Below are 15,483 nucleotides of genomic sequence, written 5' to 3'. Positions count from 1 at the left end.
CAGCAGGTGCCTGAAGACTAACTGGAATTGAGTTGTCAGTTGCGCGTACCCAGAGAGACAATGAAAGAGTGTTAGCTGCTGCCTTTTTTGTGTGTGTCTCTGTGTGATATGTGTCCCTTTAATGCAATCTTCCTGCACTCCCTAGAACTATAATTAAATTTGGCTTTTCGTTTAATGGAAGTCTGTGAAGTGTGGAGAAACTGTGATAGCCCAGAATATCCAATCTTCACATACAGCTATACAGGCCCGGCCCTAACCAATCTGGCGCCCTAGGCAAGATTTTAGGTGGCGCCCCCCTACATCGGCAGTGTAGTGTATGTACTCACAAGAAACCGAATAGCTTTGTCTTTGACCTTTTTTTTTTTACTTAAAGAAAGCAAATTCACAATCAGAATAATTAACAAGATAAAAAAAGATATGAATAAATAAATGAATACAAAAAATAAAAAATGAATATATGAAATACAATAAATTTTACATACATAAACACAATAAAACGTGTCAACAAGTTGGATAAAATAAATTAAAAATACAATATAAATAAGGCAACAGGAAGACCGCTTGATGCTGCTGCATCATGGCTGGGTTGTGCTGCTGATGCTGCATCACTGGTGGGTTGTGCTGCTGAAGTGGAGGCAGCAGCGGTAGATGTGGTAGATGGCCCAGGGGTGGGATTTAGAAACTTCAACAGTGCATCTGAAGAGAGGAGTATGTGACACCACTGAGTATTAAAGTCTAATAATAAAAACATATGATTCCAGGAATAAAATGAAATGATATAATATAAATGAAAAACCAAAGAGATATATGTATGATGTTAACTCTTATGCAAATTAGATTAGATTCAATTTATTGTCATCATTACAGTGAAATGCTGAATAGCAGAATGCAAAGTAACAGTATAATATCATATGAGAATGTTATGTTATGATTATCTTTGACCGAATCACAGCAGTGCTCATATTAAAAAACAGCATTCCCTCTCATGTGATATTGCTTAATTAACATTAATGATGTGCACTTTAACAACTAGGCTTACAACTATAATATATACAGGGGTGGAAAAGTGACTATTACCTGCAGGGTAAACGTTAGCTAACCAGAAGGCAATAACAATGTAAACAAAAAACACCTGCTTAAAAGATGAATACAAATGAGGAATGGTGGGAAAGGTGGGAATACTGTAATTAATTACCTAACGTTACATTATTATTTTCCATAACAATTTAGCCCCCTCCACAATATTAACTGACGTTAAAACAGTTAACTAGCTATTTATTGATTAGCAATTAGCGAATCATGTAACATTAGCTTAACCCTAAAAATTTAGGTTACTATCACATTCAGACAAATAATTTCATGTAGGCTAACGTTACCTACCTCTGTCTTTTTCTCGTTTCTCCTCCTCCTCTTCTTCTCTCTTTTTTCTTCCCTGGGCACCTGACAGTTTTGGCCTTTTTGACATCTTGTGTTGATTTTTTGATGTGGTGACGTCCAAAAGGAACCATGATACGGGAAGGGAGGGGGCGCACCGTGCGGGGAGGGGGGGCGTAATGTTGTAACAAATAATGTTTCTATTAAATAAGCTTTACTTTGCATTTTAATTAACGTGGGATTATTTTTTGTATTTAGAAATAATAGTACCAACTTTTTTTTTTTTTCAACATTTATGGCACTGGCGTGGCGCCCCCTGATGGACGGCGCCCTTAGCATTTGCCTATACGGCCTATGCCACGGGCCGGCCCTGCAGCTATATGTTGGAAATGTCAGCTGCTGGGCTGTATGTGTGTATCAGTGTATGCAGGCAGGTATGGCAGCGTATAGGATGACATTAAGCCAAACAAGGATGGAGTTTCTTCACTTACAATTACAACAACCTAAACTATATTTAGGCATCTGTATTATTATTATTATTCCAGATGAATCAACATTTGTCTGACTTATTCTTATTGATAAATAAAGGAATCTCTATACGTCTGTTATTCTTTCATCTGTCTCAAAGACAGTTGATCCAAACTTGGTAGGTGTAATCCTGGCATTAAAAGGAACTCTCTTTTTTTTTTTAATGGTCAGCAAATTTTCACAGTGATGTAGTGGTTAACGCATTCAATTACATTTTATTTCTATAGCACCAAATCAAAACAACAGTAATCAACAGTAATTACGTTTTATTGTAAGGTAAAGACCCCACAATAATACAGAGAGAACCCCAACTATCAAACAACTCACTATCAGCGAGCACTTGGCAACAGCGGGGAGGTAAAACTCCCTTTTAACAGGAAGAAGCCTTCAGCATAATCAGGCTCGAGTTTCTGCTGAAGCCATCTGCAATGATTGGTGAAGGGAAGAGGGGAGGGAGATAGGACAGAAAACACACTGTGGAAGAGAGCCAGGGATTATTAATAACTAATGATTAAATGCAAAGTAGTGTATAAACACATGGAGAGTGAAGCAGAAGAAGTGAATAATGGGAGATCTCCAGTTCATGACTCAAAAAAAAGCATCAGGGGGATTTCAGGCTAGTTTACTCCTAGTACCAGTCCCAAGCAGAGATAAATAGGAGCGCTGCGTCATGAAGAGCATCTGTTATAAAAATCAGACATGGTTGTCTATCTACTGCTGCAGCCCCATGGGAAACAAGGGCCCAGCCAAAATAACCTTTCATTAAGATTCATAGAAGTATCAAAGCAGGGCATTAATCGGAGCAATGTTGCACAAAAAAAAATCCTTGAGTGCAACATGAACCACATCCAGGCAATGGCTTCAACAGCTGGTAGCGATAACATGCCAACAGAAGTAAAAATAGCCCAAAAAAAGGCACCGGAGGAGAACATTGCTCCATATAAACAACGTCAAATTGAAAATATTTTTAAATGTTATGGAAACTGTTTCTTCAACCCTCATGAATACACCCAGGCATAGAATGTCAACAGAACATTTATTTTTAAAATTTTTGCTTCTGTTCAAATAAGTATGCAGCATGAACCAGCGCCAGGGACCGTAGATTTGTTCAGTTCAAGAGGCTCGATTTCACTTTTCTTGCAATTATTACAAACCTAAACTATATGACTTCTTCTTCGGGTTTGTTGATGTTATATTAGTCCCAGCATTGCTCTACACATTTGAACCTGGCTTGCTTCTACCAGGTTCTTTGATATTTAATTAAAATGACCAAGAATATATTTTTCCATGCCCTCTAGTGAATGGGATGTATTTTGAGGGACTACAAGCAATTCCATTTTAAAAAATAAACAGCTTCACACTTGAATAGTTTCACGGTGTAAACAAGACCATAAAACAGCAGTTTGTGCTGTCCTGACCGATATGGACGTTGGACTTAGATTTGAATACTACTCATTTGCAGTGGGTTGGGGTTCACTGATAAAAGCAACAGTTCAGATCTTATCAGATGGTCAAAGCTAAAGTAGCAAACTTGTTCATTACTTAACACTCTTCACACATACCTTTTCTTTTTCCAGTACCGAGAGGACTAAAGAAGCACAGTCACAACCATTAATGAACAGGTTAAAACACCACAGTTGTGCATTTAAGTTGACATAATGTCTGAGGTCAGTGAGAGTGCAGAAAGGTAAGTATAGAGTGTTTTCCCTTTCCTCGGCTGCTCTGTAGTATGTTATGTTGTGAGCCCACAACTTCTTGTCTTGGCATAGTGTGTTGGATCACTACTGCTTGTCATGACTGGGGAGCTTAGATAAAGTGCTGCTGCAGCACAAGGCACAATTTGCAGAACTGGTGTTGGCATTCATCAAACGATCAATAAAAATAAAACAAAAGAAATGAAAGATCTGCTCAACTGAAGATAAAGCCTAAAAAATCTGACCTTTGTTATTTGCCCTGTTGAAACCAATTGTATTATACCTGACATTATTTTAAGTATAATTATTTTTTATTATTTGTATTTTTGTTCATATAATGCATTTGTAGCATTCATTTCACTGTTTAGTAAATGGGTTTAAATGTTTAGTAATGCTAGCAAGCAAAAAAAGGTTTTGATCATCAGTCTATTTTATTTTATTAAAAATTAGACTTATTCAGAAACACTGCACACATATTTGAAATGTTATGCCTGACTGTAACCTGTTATTGTAATGTGATTTTCAGAATTCCCTCAAATGCCTTTATGTTCAGGTCATTCTATTGGCTTCCAAAGACAGGTCAGAGGTCAAATGGGACATATTTTAAATCTGCATACGGTGCTTTCTATATATTCCCAATGAACACTAAACTTCTGAGGCTTTTTGTCAATTTCCCACCAATACATGAGCTGACCTTGTAGACTTTACTGGATGTAAGGCAAATTTTATTTGATGGTTAACTCTACTTCCCTAAACGTTTTATCAGAATTCATTCAAAACATCATTCAAAGTTATTGTGGTTACAGACAGAATGATGGCACGCATGCACACAAACGCTGCCAAATATAATAACCAAATAAAAAGAAGAGGAAGAAATGTTCTTTGTATAGTGCTTATGAAAGCCAGCCTCAAAAAGCCCGTCCTGCACTCTTACAGATGTATTAACAACAACACATTAAGTGCTAACACGTGTTGCATCAGCTCAGGGACAACACACGTTGTGTCAGATTTGCCACACACGTGTTTATTTTGAAAGTTGTTTGAAGGTAATTTTAAGCATTTTTTACACATGTTGCGTCAAAATTCACGCAAAAGGTGTTGCACATGTGACAACACGTTTCTGTGTTACCTTTTTTAAGTCCTTTCAAAGAGTGCAGAAACACAGAAAATCAAACAAATTTGGAGGGAATTTACATATCAATTAAAATATAGCCTTTAAGACTCAAGTCAAGCTAAGGATAGGAATAAGATCAAATGTCTGACAAATTAAAATAAATTAAATGATAAAGATGGAGTTCATTAATCATATGATAGCTTTGATATTGCGCTGAGTATTAGTCTTGTGAAACAAATATCCAATAAAGAAATAAAGTTATCAAAAACGTCTTAACAGTCACCACTGCTCCTAATAACTCTGTAATATCAGCTAAACTGATAACTGTACACACTGTGGCAAAAATCTATTATACTAGCCAAACATAAGCATGACTTGAATTCTAGGCTCAAGTTAAAAGATAAAGAAATTTATAACCAGATAAAAAAAAAAGAAGAAGATATCTCTGGGACAATTAATCATTTTAACTTCAGTACCGTAAATGTTTATAGTTCAATTTATAATCTCATGTGCTGTGAAAGACTGAAAAAAGCAGATGCCAGTTAAAATAATGATAAAGAAAGAATACATTTATTTTGCGATGGCTCCTACTTCAGGATAAAAGTGTGATTAGGGCTTGAAGCTGCATGGAACCACATCCAAAAGGGTTTCTTTTTTTTTTTTTTTTCTAAATGACATCAGAAACAGCAGTATGCGACATTACGTGATGGCAGAGCTTCAGTTCATCCTTTGTCTTTTTTTTTTTTTTTTTTTAATAAATAGGACAGGGGGAATGAATGAGAGAAAGAGGGGGAGAGAAAGAAAGAAAACCAAAGGGGAGAAGAGACGGTGAGAAGGGGGGGGAAGAGAGAGAGAAAAAAAAAAAAGAACTCCTGGGTCACCTGTATGGAGAAAAAAAACAAACAAACAAACAAACAAAAAAAACAAACAGAGGAGACAGCAAACAACAAAGAGCAACATAATAATAGAGAAAACAAAGCACCATCACAATAAACTAGCTAGTCATAGACATCAATATTTACTAAATAATAAACGATATTGTGCAGCACGCACGATAGACAGCGCACAGTGTGCTTTGAGGCAGCAGCCAAGAAAGCTTTAGTCCGCGTCTGTGAATACCCATGTGTGCATACCTGTGTGGATCAGCATGCTTGCATTCCAAAGGTTTCTCCATGTAATGATCTGCTAGGGAGTGTGGGGGGGCCACAGCCCCGTCCTCCAGGGTGTGAAGCGGGTATGGAGGAGATCAAAACTCCAGACATCCAGAGGCCCCCAGAACACAAGAGACCAAGGAAGACCAACAGAGGGGCAGCCGCGCCACTGTCCCAGTAAGAGCTGAGGAGAGTCCCAGATGAGGGCTCGCCCAGCAGCCGCGGAGCAGAAGTCAGGGGGAGTTGCAGTGACGCGCCCGTGAGCTCCGCCGGCCCCCAGCTGTGCCTGAGTGACCGAGCCCCAGGCCGAGAGGCCGGGGGCACCCCACCTCCAAAGGGGCCCGAGCGAGCCCCAGGCCCCAGGCCCCGACAAGCGGCCGCCAAGGAGTGAGCCGGTGTGTACCCGGACGCCCACCCCCAGACACAAAGAACCACCAACACACCGACACCTGAGGGAGTCCGCCACCGGCAGGGGAAGTGGTGGTGGGTGGAGATAGGCCTCCAAACCTTGGAGGGCCTGAGGTGTCCCCAGAGAGGTGGCGTCTGATACCCAACCTGACATATAGACACAGACATACAGGCACACACAGACACAAACATCCATTCCCACCCTCATGCTCTCATATGCACTCACTCCACACTCAACCAACGTGGAGACAGACATAAAGAGACGCTGTACACACAATCACACTCCCCAAGCGTACTCTACCAACCGGGTCTAGGTACCCTTGCCCCTGGAGGGGGGAATTGCACCCAGACCCAGGTGGTGTTACCCTTTTCCCTGCGGTGGGGGGAGGCAGACCACCCCGACTCCGCAGCAGCAGGGAGGCCCCACACCCCAGACCGCAGTCGGACGGCCAACTCCTCCTACTAGCCCTCCCGCTCCAGCAGGCCGCAGAGAATGGGGGTGGGAGAAGACTCCAAACCTCCCTCCACCCGCTCATTGTAGTGTTGATGCATGTGTGTTCTAAGGTGCATTTAAAACCCAGGAGGGCATGGAGCTACCTGCCATGGAGCAGCAGGTAAGCGCATGGTCCCTCCTGCTGGCCCTCAATGTCTACGTGTATTTAAAATTGAGAGGTGGGCAACGACGTCAGGGGTGAGGTATACACCCTGATGGTAATTTGGACTCCATAATTGTGCCCACCCCCAAGATCCTATATGTATGTGTAATGAGAGTGTGAATAATGTGAATGTCTAAGTTGTGGGATAAAATTGAGGCAGAGGCAGCCAGAAGGGGACAGGGGGGGGGGGGGTAGCCTCCTCTGCACCCTGGTGACATACCCCCACTCCAAGGCCCTGCATGTGTGGGTGGTTGTGGAGGAGCGGGAAGAGGGAGGCAGCTGGAGATGGGGAGGGAAGGAAGGGAGGGGCAGGTAACCCCTCCCTGGGGCCAGCTCCCCCGCTGACCCCAGTAGGCACTCCCACCCTTCGCGACCCGCCAGGGAAGGGGGGCCCAGGCCCATCAGACCGGGGCCCAGTGCAGTAGCGCCCTCCGGCTCCACAGAGCCCTGGACAGTCCACAGAGAAAACTGCACCCACCCCACCATCCACACATCTTCCAGACTACATAAGACGGTAAACGCCCAGGCTGAGATCTTCCTCCACCTCTCCTGTATCTCCCCCTCCTGCAGAGAGTTCCTGAAGAGAAGAAAGCTCCTGCAAGATGTGACCATCCCCCCCACCAGTTGAAGAGCCCCCCAGGCGGCTCGACGCACCGGCGGCACCCTGCTCCAGGGCCGGGCCCCCATGCACCCACCCGCCCACAACCCCGGCAACACACCAACCAGGACCCAAGCCCCCGAGGCCCGGCCCGGGCCCCAGCCCAGAGACGGAGCGCCCCCAGAACCTCACGCCCATCCCGGACCCACCCAGGGGCAGCCAGGCTACCAGGTCAGTAACCCACGTCCGTCAGCAAATTTTATTTGATGGTTAACTCTACTTCCCTAAACGTTTTATCAGAATTCATTCAAAACATCATTCAAAGTTATTGTGGTTACAGACAGAATGATGGCACGCATGCACACAAACGCTGCCAAATATAATAACCAAATAAAAAGAAGAGGAAGAAATGTTCTTTGTATAGTGCTTATGAAAGCCAGCCTTAAAAAGCCCGTCCTGCACTCTTACAGATGTATTAACAACAACACATTAAGTGCTAACACGTGTTGCATCAGCTCAGGGACAACACACGTTGTGTCAGATTTGTCACACACGTGTTTATTTTGAAAGTTGTTTGAAGGTAATTTTAAGCATTTTTTACACATGTTGCGTCAAAATTCACGCAAAAGGTGTTGCACATGTGACAACACGTTTCTGTGTTACCTTTTTTAAGTCCTTTCAAAGAGTGCAGAAACACAGAAAATCAAACAAATTTGGAGGGAATTTACATATCAATTAAAATATAGCCTTTAAGACTCAAGTCAAGCTAAGGATAGGAATAAGATCAAATGTCTGACAAATTAAAATAAATTAAATGATAAAGATGGAGTTCATTAATCATATGATAGCTTTGATATTGCGCTGAGTATTAGTCTTGTGAAACAAATATCCAATAAAGAAATAAAGTTATCAAAAACGTCTTAACAGTCACCACTGCTCCTAATAACTCTGTAATATCAGCTAAACTGATAACTGTACACACTGTGGCAAAAATCTATTATACTAGCCAAACATAAGCATGACTTGAATTCTAGGCTCAAGTTAAAAGATAAAGAAATTTATAACCAGATAAAAAAAAAAGAAGAAGATATCTCTGGGACAATTAATCATTTTAACTTCAGTACCGTAAATGTTTATAGTTCAATTTATAATCTCATGTGCTGTGAAAGACTGAAAAAAGCAGATGCCAGTTAAAATAATGATAAAGAAAGAATACATTTATTTTGCGATGGCTCCTACTTCAGGATAAAAGTGTGATTAGGGCTTGAAGCTGCATGGAACCACATCCAAAAGGGTTTCTAACTACGTCTGTCAGGGTCTCCTCACAAGACCTTAGCAGCAAGAAAGCTCGATTATCACAGAGCTGTTTTGTCAAATTAGAACCATCCCTGTGTTGGTGGCAGTAAAGCAAATGCTCCTGGTACAGACGCACCTTTCCACAGCCTCTTGATGTTTCTTGTTAACTGTAATTTTTTGTTTTTATTAACTCAGTAGCTGGTCTGCAGCTTTCCTCAATGAACTCCAGGGAACTGTATCAAGCGCCATGGTAGGTAATCGTGATTAAGATTCAAATACAGTCCAAATGTCAAACTCATGGTACCACTAGGGGAAAGTCAGGGGATTCTTATGATGCCTCTAGGGATCGTCTACAAATGTTAAAGCAGTGAATCCAGTAGTAGGAAATATTTCAAGTGACGTGTCAGAAATAATTTGAAGTGAATGGGTGATCAGAACAAGACAACATAAGGTTTTTACATATATCTTGCAGTATTATGATGATTCATACTCTCTCTCTTTACTGTTTAGATAAAAGGCTGTAATCAAACTCAAAATAACTGGAGTTAAGGTCAGTTCTTCTTGTGGTTTATCGCATGGCCCCAAAAAGGGCATAAGCATGTAAACCAACGCAAAGTTGTTGGAAACCTGGAGTCAGGGACTTGTGAACTTTTACCCAGAACTCAAAGAAGGATGTTGGGGAATTGAATGTGTTTATACAGGATATGTAAAACAATGCAATGTATTTAAACTTGGCGAAGCGTTTGGCAATTATGTAAGAACCTAATTACAAAAGTCATCATCTCTCTGGTTATACTTACCTGAATTTATCATTAAAAAAATACCTGCTTTCCACAGATTGCATCCAAACGTGTGGAGCGACGATCATCATCCTCACCCCCACCGTTGTTATCACTGCAGAGGGCAACCGCCGTCGACAGACCTTGAGTTATTTTATTTAGACTACACTGACCTCTAGTGGACTTAACGAATAATACAAGTGACTTTCATCCGGGCTCCTTAAAACCTGCAAAATTATTTTTAATTATTTTATCAAGCAAACTATGGGACGTGTAAAACATTAACCCCACCAAAAAATAAATGTAAAAAATGGTGTGTTTTTTTGTTTGTTTGTTTGTTTCTCGCGAGACAGATGTTGCTTAAGCAGTCCTAGTCGAGACCTCACTTGTTAGCCCTGCCCTGGGACCAGCTGCTCTAAATTCTGTACCCTGCAGTATTTTTCCGCGTTCCCCACCGACCTCACATTCCCCAGCCTCGGCTGCCTCTTTCCAGAAAACTTTTTCCATCTTCATCAGATACTAACAAGTACACTTAAAGGTTTTACGAGGCTTTTTTTCAGCGACACCCATGGGAGAAATGACGGAGGAAAAGAATTGTTCGGAACTTATTACTCAGATATTACAAGAGGCGCCGGCTGCCAGGAAGGACCTTGTTGATAACTGCAGCAACCTCCACCGAGTGGCAGATTACTGCGATAACAATTATGTTCAGGTGAGTAATGCCCCCACTCCCAAAAAAGGGCCACAAGGGCTATATAAACAAAACAGTTTTCATAGGTTTGCATGTTTAGATCTTTTATAATCATCATCATCATCTTCATTTTAATTAATTTTTAAACAATTCAGGCAGAAGATCAATCCAAGGCGGTTGAAGAGATCAAGGTTTTGGTGAACCAGTCGCTGGCCAGTGTGACCTATCAGATTAACAATGTGGCCAGCTCTGTGCTGAGACTGCTGGACTTACAGGCCAGGCAGATTAAAGACATGGAGTCCTCCATCAACCTGCTGTCACTGGTAAATAGCCATATATTTTTAGTACAGTGCTAGCTGCATGTATGTGAAACTGGTCATTTACAATGTAACATTTCTGCTTAAAGCCACAGAGTAACTTTGTCAGAGGTTCTCAGAGGAACAAGTGATGTGATTGAGAGTTTTTGCATCTTTCTGACTGAAGCTGTTTCCACTGTGCTTTGCAGGATGCAGCTATCCACTGTGAAAAGGTGGCCAGGAGAGAGATCGGTGTGTTCACTACCCCCAAAAATAAGACTTTTTCCAAGCCTATGACCCCACCAGCTTCAGGCAAGGAGCCTAAGGAAGCCTACTCAAGGGAGCCAATCTCGTACTTCACACTGGACAACATAGGACACAGTTTTCAGGTAAAGAAAAATCTGATAGGCTTGTCTTCCTTCTTATTAGATGAAAGCTTTATAGAAAAATCATCTCTGTTTTCCCGGTATGGTACATGTTATATGTGGAGAAGTTCTGTGGCCTTCATTTTTCTTCACTCCACAGGTCACTGAAGCGCCCAGAAAGAGAGCAGGAACTGCAGACAGCATACAGAGCGCTGCAGACACCTCTTTGTACGTAGACCCTTCCTCTTTGTGGCTAGTTTTTTATGGAAACACTGACATAATTGTTTTAATTAACACCCTTAACTTAATGAAAATTAACTATTATGATATGGAAAAAGGTGGTATGTTTGTGGGGTCGTTAGCACTGTCACATCACAGCAGTAATGTCCTGGGTTCACTGTGAGGTCCAGGGTGTGAGTGTGAGTGGTCTCTGTGAGCACCAGTGCACCAGCACTAGTCTCCTTCATGGTCATGAGTGGCGTTCATGTTTCCAACTTCTTCTAAATGTCTTTATTTCACAAATGTGGACTGTTCCATTATAAAACACAGTTTCGCTGTCAGGTTATCAGTAGTGCTCATGGTGTTTATGTCTTGTCTACAGCTCCAGTCACGGCATCGCTGTGCCACCACCCTCAGTCCCCACCAACAACAGCCTGCCTCCTCCTCCTCCGGCCTCTTCAGCCTGTTTGGACCCCGACCTGCCTGCTCCCCCGCCGCCTCCCTCTTTCTCCATGGACACTGACCTCCCCCCTCCGCCCACCTTCCCCTCGCTCACAGATCTCCCCCCGCCTCCCCCTTCACCTCCCCCTCCACCAGCTATAAGCCCGTCAAGCACCTTCCCGTCGCCACCTCGTCCCGTATCTGCAGGTTCCCCTCTTCCTCCTCCGCCTCCTCTTCTGTCAGCACCACATCTCAACACTGGCACCTCTGTTAATGTGCCGCCACCGCCGCCCCCACCTCCCCTAAGACTGTAACATTACAGTGTGTCTTGTACTTGGTAGAATAACTTCTCATATTACTTGCAGTTACTCAGACTGTAAACAAGGACGTGAGATCAACATTCATTTTGTTTCGTTTTTTAGCTTGAGAGCTTGCAGTGGTTTACGGCCTGTTGAATGGCAGTTCTGTTGGTACAGACAGCCGCTCTACAGATTCCTCCAACATGTCTCAACAACACCTCGACTGCATTCCTTAAAAACAAGCTGAAACAGGGATTCTTGCTCTCCCTTGTCTGCTTATCCCCCCCACCCCAAAATGTGATTTCCTTTCCTTATTACACCTGCATATTGTTACCTTTAATGGCAGTGGACTTTAGCCCAGCGCAGCTGTCAATATACTGTGTAGCAAGAGCATAACTGATGATAAGTTGCGTCAATAGCTCCAATCTAGGTGATTTCTGCTTCTTAAACAAGGCTGTACATTGATATAAGTCACCATTCTGCTTAACCTACATATAGCTGAAGGTAAGCTTTATTTTAAAAATGGAAATAATTTGATGAATCTATTAGTAATGGATTTTGTTTAGCGAGGCCCATATCACAAGGAGAAGCCACACTCAGCCTGTGTCATTACATGTCATTCAAAATGAAAAATAAATGTTTTGTAATTGTCCTCCACTTTGTTTGATCCAAATTTTGTTGAGGTTTAATTTTGTACCGAGGTGTGATATAAAGTGTGTTAGCAACAATTAAACGTTTGTGTTAAATGAAGTTTTAACGTAAATGTTGATTAGCTTTACCTTAAACAACCATCGCCAAGAGTTTATAATATGTGCTGTGACTAAGGTGTAATTCTCCTGTAACTAAATCAGTGTTTTTTATTTTAAATCATAATGTAATTATATCAAGCTTCAAATGCTTAAAGGTAGGAATAACAGAATAAAATAGGCGGGCAACAACTCAGGTTTTTACAGGAAACAAAGAAATTATGTGGTAAATAAATGTTACGGTAAATAAATGTATGTACTGCATAAGTAATTTAAAGTAGTGTAAAATTTCATTGTCATTTTGTGGAATAGCAAACACTATACTCACGCCTTATTTCATGGGGCGTTGAATTGCCTTTTTACATTTTTATTTAATACTCAATATGTTGATGTGCATGATGGATGTTCTCTAAGTCAGCTGTTCTTTTACATGCCTATGTGACCATATAATGATAGAGCCAAGTCATCACTGTTTAAACATAACTTTCTAAATACAGGAAATGAGTGCTTCCTGTACCCAGCTTTAAGTATTTGTAGGTAAATGTATTTCATTGTAATTTTAAGTAAAATACATTAAATTCCTTGTAGTTACAGGGAAATTATACCTTAAGTTGTAGGCCATATTATATAAAGTATTTCCAGGTTTCGTTTTTGTTGTAGTCTGACAGTAGAAGAAGATAAAAATCTACCTTTGAACCTCTCCTTAGTAACACTTAGATAGTGAACACCTGATTGCATAACATCCATAAAGAAGAGTTAAGTTCATAAAGTTAAAAATGAGATTGAAAATGTATTTATTTTTTGACAAGTGCTCTTTTTTCTTAAACCTTACTTAGGTTTAAAGAAAAATCTGATGGACTTTCTTATTTTTTTGTAAGTATTTCTTTCCAGGGCAAGATTGATACAAACACCTCATTTTATTAATGTTAGTTAATGATTACGTTGCCTTTCTCTTCCCAGGGTTCCTGGGTTGATTGTCCTCGTCCTTGTGTGCATATTTTGTTGCCTAACTTATAATAGAGAACCAGGACAATACTGCTCACCTAGTCACAATAATTCTCCCGCTGTGTACACGATCCCTATACTGGACGAGCAGCAGCGGGACGAGGAGGAAGTAATTCACATTTACGAACTGTATTTTCAGCCTCCTGTGTACAACTTAAGAAATGACAGTCCTCCTCCTCCATACATAGTAAGTATTCATGCATTTATGACGTCATGATGATGATGATGACAATGATGATGCTCATGTTGCTCACTGAGTCTATTCTTAATCCAGTAATAAGCACGCTCCTTCATCAAATGTGTCCTGTTTTTCAGCTTGAACCACCACCCTACATCAACCCACCTTCACCACCACCCTACATCAACCCACCACCCTGCCTCAACCAGTCACCAGCGTCGCCACCACCACTACCATCACTACTACTACCAGCACCACCACCCTACATCAGTTCACCATCATCACCCTAACTCAGCCCATAACCATTTATGCCTTCTTCCATCCTTTCCAAAATATGAGCATGTATGTGGTCATAAGTTTCATTCGGGACATTCGGTATCTGTTTTAGATTAAATGTTGTAATTCCACATTGTGGGAGAAAGAATCCTGTATTGACATAGTTCGTTTCGAATTTGCTCAAATGCACTAATGCACTTACACGTAAAATATGTTTTGGTGAAAAGTTTTCTTGTAGTTTTTTTTTTGTTTTTGCTGTTTAATTGTAATAATCCTGCTTCACAACAAATTCACATTTAAAAAAACTGACCTGATGTTTTTCAAAGGAAGACCAAGGATGACTGTTTAATTTATATACGTACATATATAAAAGTCAAGGCATTATGACAGAGCAATATTCACAGACAGCATCACAGTACTGAGAGTGTTTCTATTTGAGTTACACATCATCTTATTAAATGGACTGGAACTGAAGAGGACACAGCTTATTGTTGCAACCGTTAGGTTGTTGCCTCTCTAACTAACTTGACACCCTTGGACTAAACTTCAGCCCGAAGCCCTGGAATAATGCACTTAAACCTAGTGTCTCACTGTGTTATGGAGCACTGTCTCTTCCCCTTGTTTTTTCTGTTTATTTTATTTATTTATTTCTTTTTTTGGGGGGGGGGTTGTTTTGCTTTGTTTTATTTTATTTTACTTATCTATATATAATTTTTTTTTCTGGAATAATATCTGAATGATCTACATGGGAGAGTATGTGTAACTATATCTATGTGTTTCCCCAACACTGTTCATACACGATGTACATACATTATTATACACTCAATTCTTTTTATTAATTTCCTCCTCTATTTTATTTGAAGTCTGTCTTCCTGTTGGTTAAAATGTTGTTGGAAAAGCAATAAATAAATCTTTGAGAAAAAAAACCACATCATCTTAATAATTAAGTTAATAATTATCTTATTAACAGCTGACATGGCTCCACCTTTGTACCTGACGTTCAGCTTTTAATACAGTGATATTTAATACACATTCTTTGTTCTATCAGGGTGTACAGTGGTTTAAATGTTTCTGACTAATTTTAAGCTTTTTGTTTCTGATGGTGATCACTTTGCTCTCCACTCAGCAGTAATTTATCAGGTTACTCAGGGGTCTACAGTCGAATAAGTCCTACATGTTACGACCAAGCAAATTTAGACAGAGACAAAACAGCTCCCATTAAAAAATGCACAACAAACTCATGCATTTACGTTATTATTATTATTATTATTATTATTATTAATATTATTATTATCTAGAATGAGATATTCTCAGAATATGTGAAATATTTCCCTAATTTATATTTTTAGTTAAAATAATTTTTTTTGGT

General features: G+C 40.6%; 2 protein-coding genes across 5 annotated transcripts in view; one reads left to right on the top strand and one right to left on the bottom strand.

Moving 5' to 3' along the window:
* Nucleotides 1-9,704, bottom strand: part of ace (angiotensin I converting enzyme (peptidyl-dipeptidase A) 1) — a 30,231-nt gene extending 20,527 nt beyond the window's left edge. Inside the window, exon 1 of one of the 3 annotated variants that reach the window (XM_082543428.1) lies at nucleotides 9,644-9,704. The gene's annotated coding sequence lies outside the window, so the exon portion shown is untranslated. Of the gene's footprint in view, nucleotides 1-9,619 lie in introns of all 3 variants that reach the window. The other 2 variants (XM_082543429.1, XM_082543430.1) reach the window with 2 other exon arrangements.
* A 285-nt stretch (nucleotides 9,705-9,989) lies between these two features.
* Nucleotides 9,990-15,026, top strand: abi3b (ABI family, member 3b). 2 transcript variants are annotated; one of them, XR_014278325.1, is made up of 8 exons: nucleotides 9,990-10,310; nucleotides 10,445-10,612; nucleotides 10,795-10,974; nucleotides 11,111-11,178; nucleotides 11,552-12,413; nucleotides 13,492-13,528; nucleotides 13,616-13,847; nucleotides 13,976-15,026. XR_014278325.1 is itself a non-coding variant. In XM_082543443.1 (5 exons), the coding sequence occupies exons 1-5, from the start codon at nucleotides 10,167-10,169 to the stop codon at nucleotides 11,922-11,924; spliced, it is 933 nt and encodes a 310-aa protein (XP_082399569.1). In that variant the 5' UTR covers nucleotides 9,990-10,166; the 3' UTR covers nucleotides 11,925-12,926. The 2 variants fall into 2 exon arrangements, 1 of the variants encoding a protein (XP_082399569.1); XM_082543443.1 differs by lacking the exons at nucleotides 13,492-13,528; nucleotides 13,616-13,847; nucleotides 13,976-15,026 and having other exon boundaries at nucleotides 11,552-12,926.
* Nucleotides 15,027-15,483: the final 457 nt, after the last annotated feature.

The sequence above is a fragment of the Aulonocara stuartgranti genome, assembly GCF_965226115.1.
Source record: "Aulonocara stuartgranti genome assembly, chromosome: 8".
NCBI classification, from domain to species: domain Eukaryota; kingdom Metazoa; phylum Chordata; class Actinopteri; order Cichliformes; family Cichlidae; genus Aulonocara; species Aulonocara stuartgranti.
Note: the sequence above shows the minus strand (reverse complement) of the source record. Positions and strands in the feature narration are given on the sequence as shown.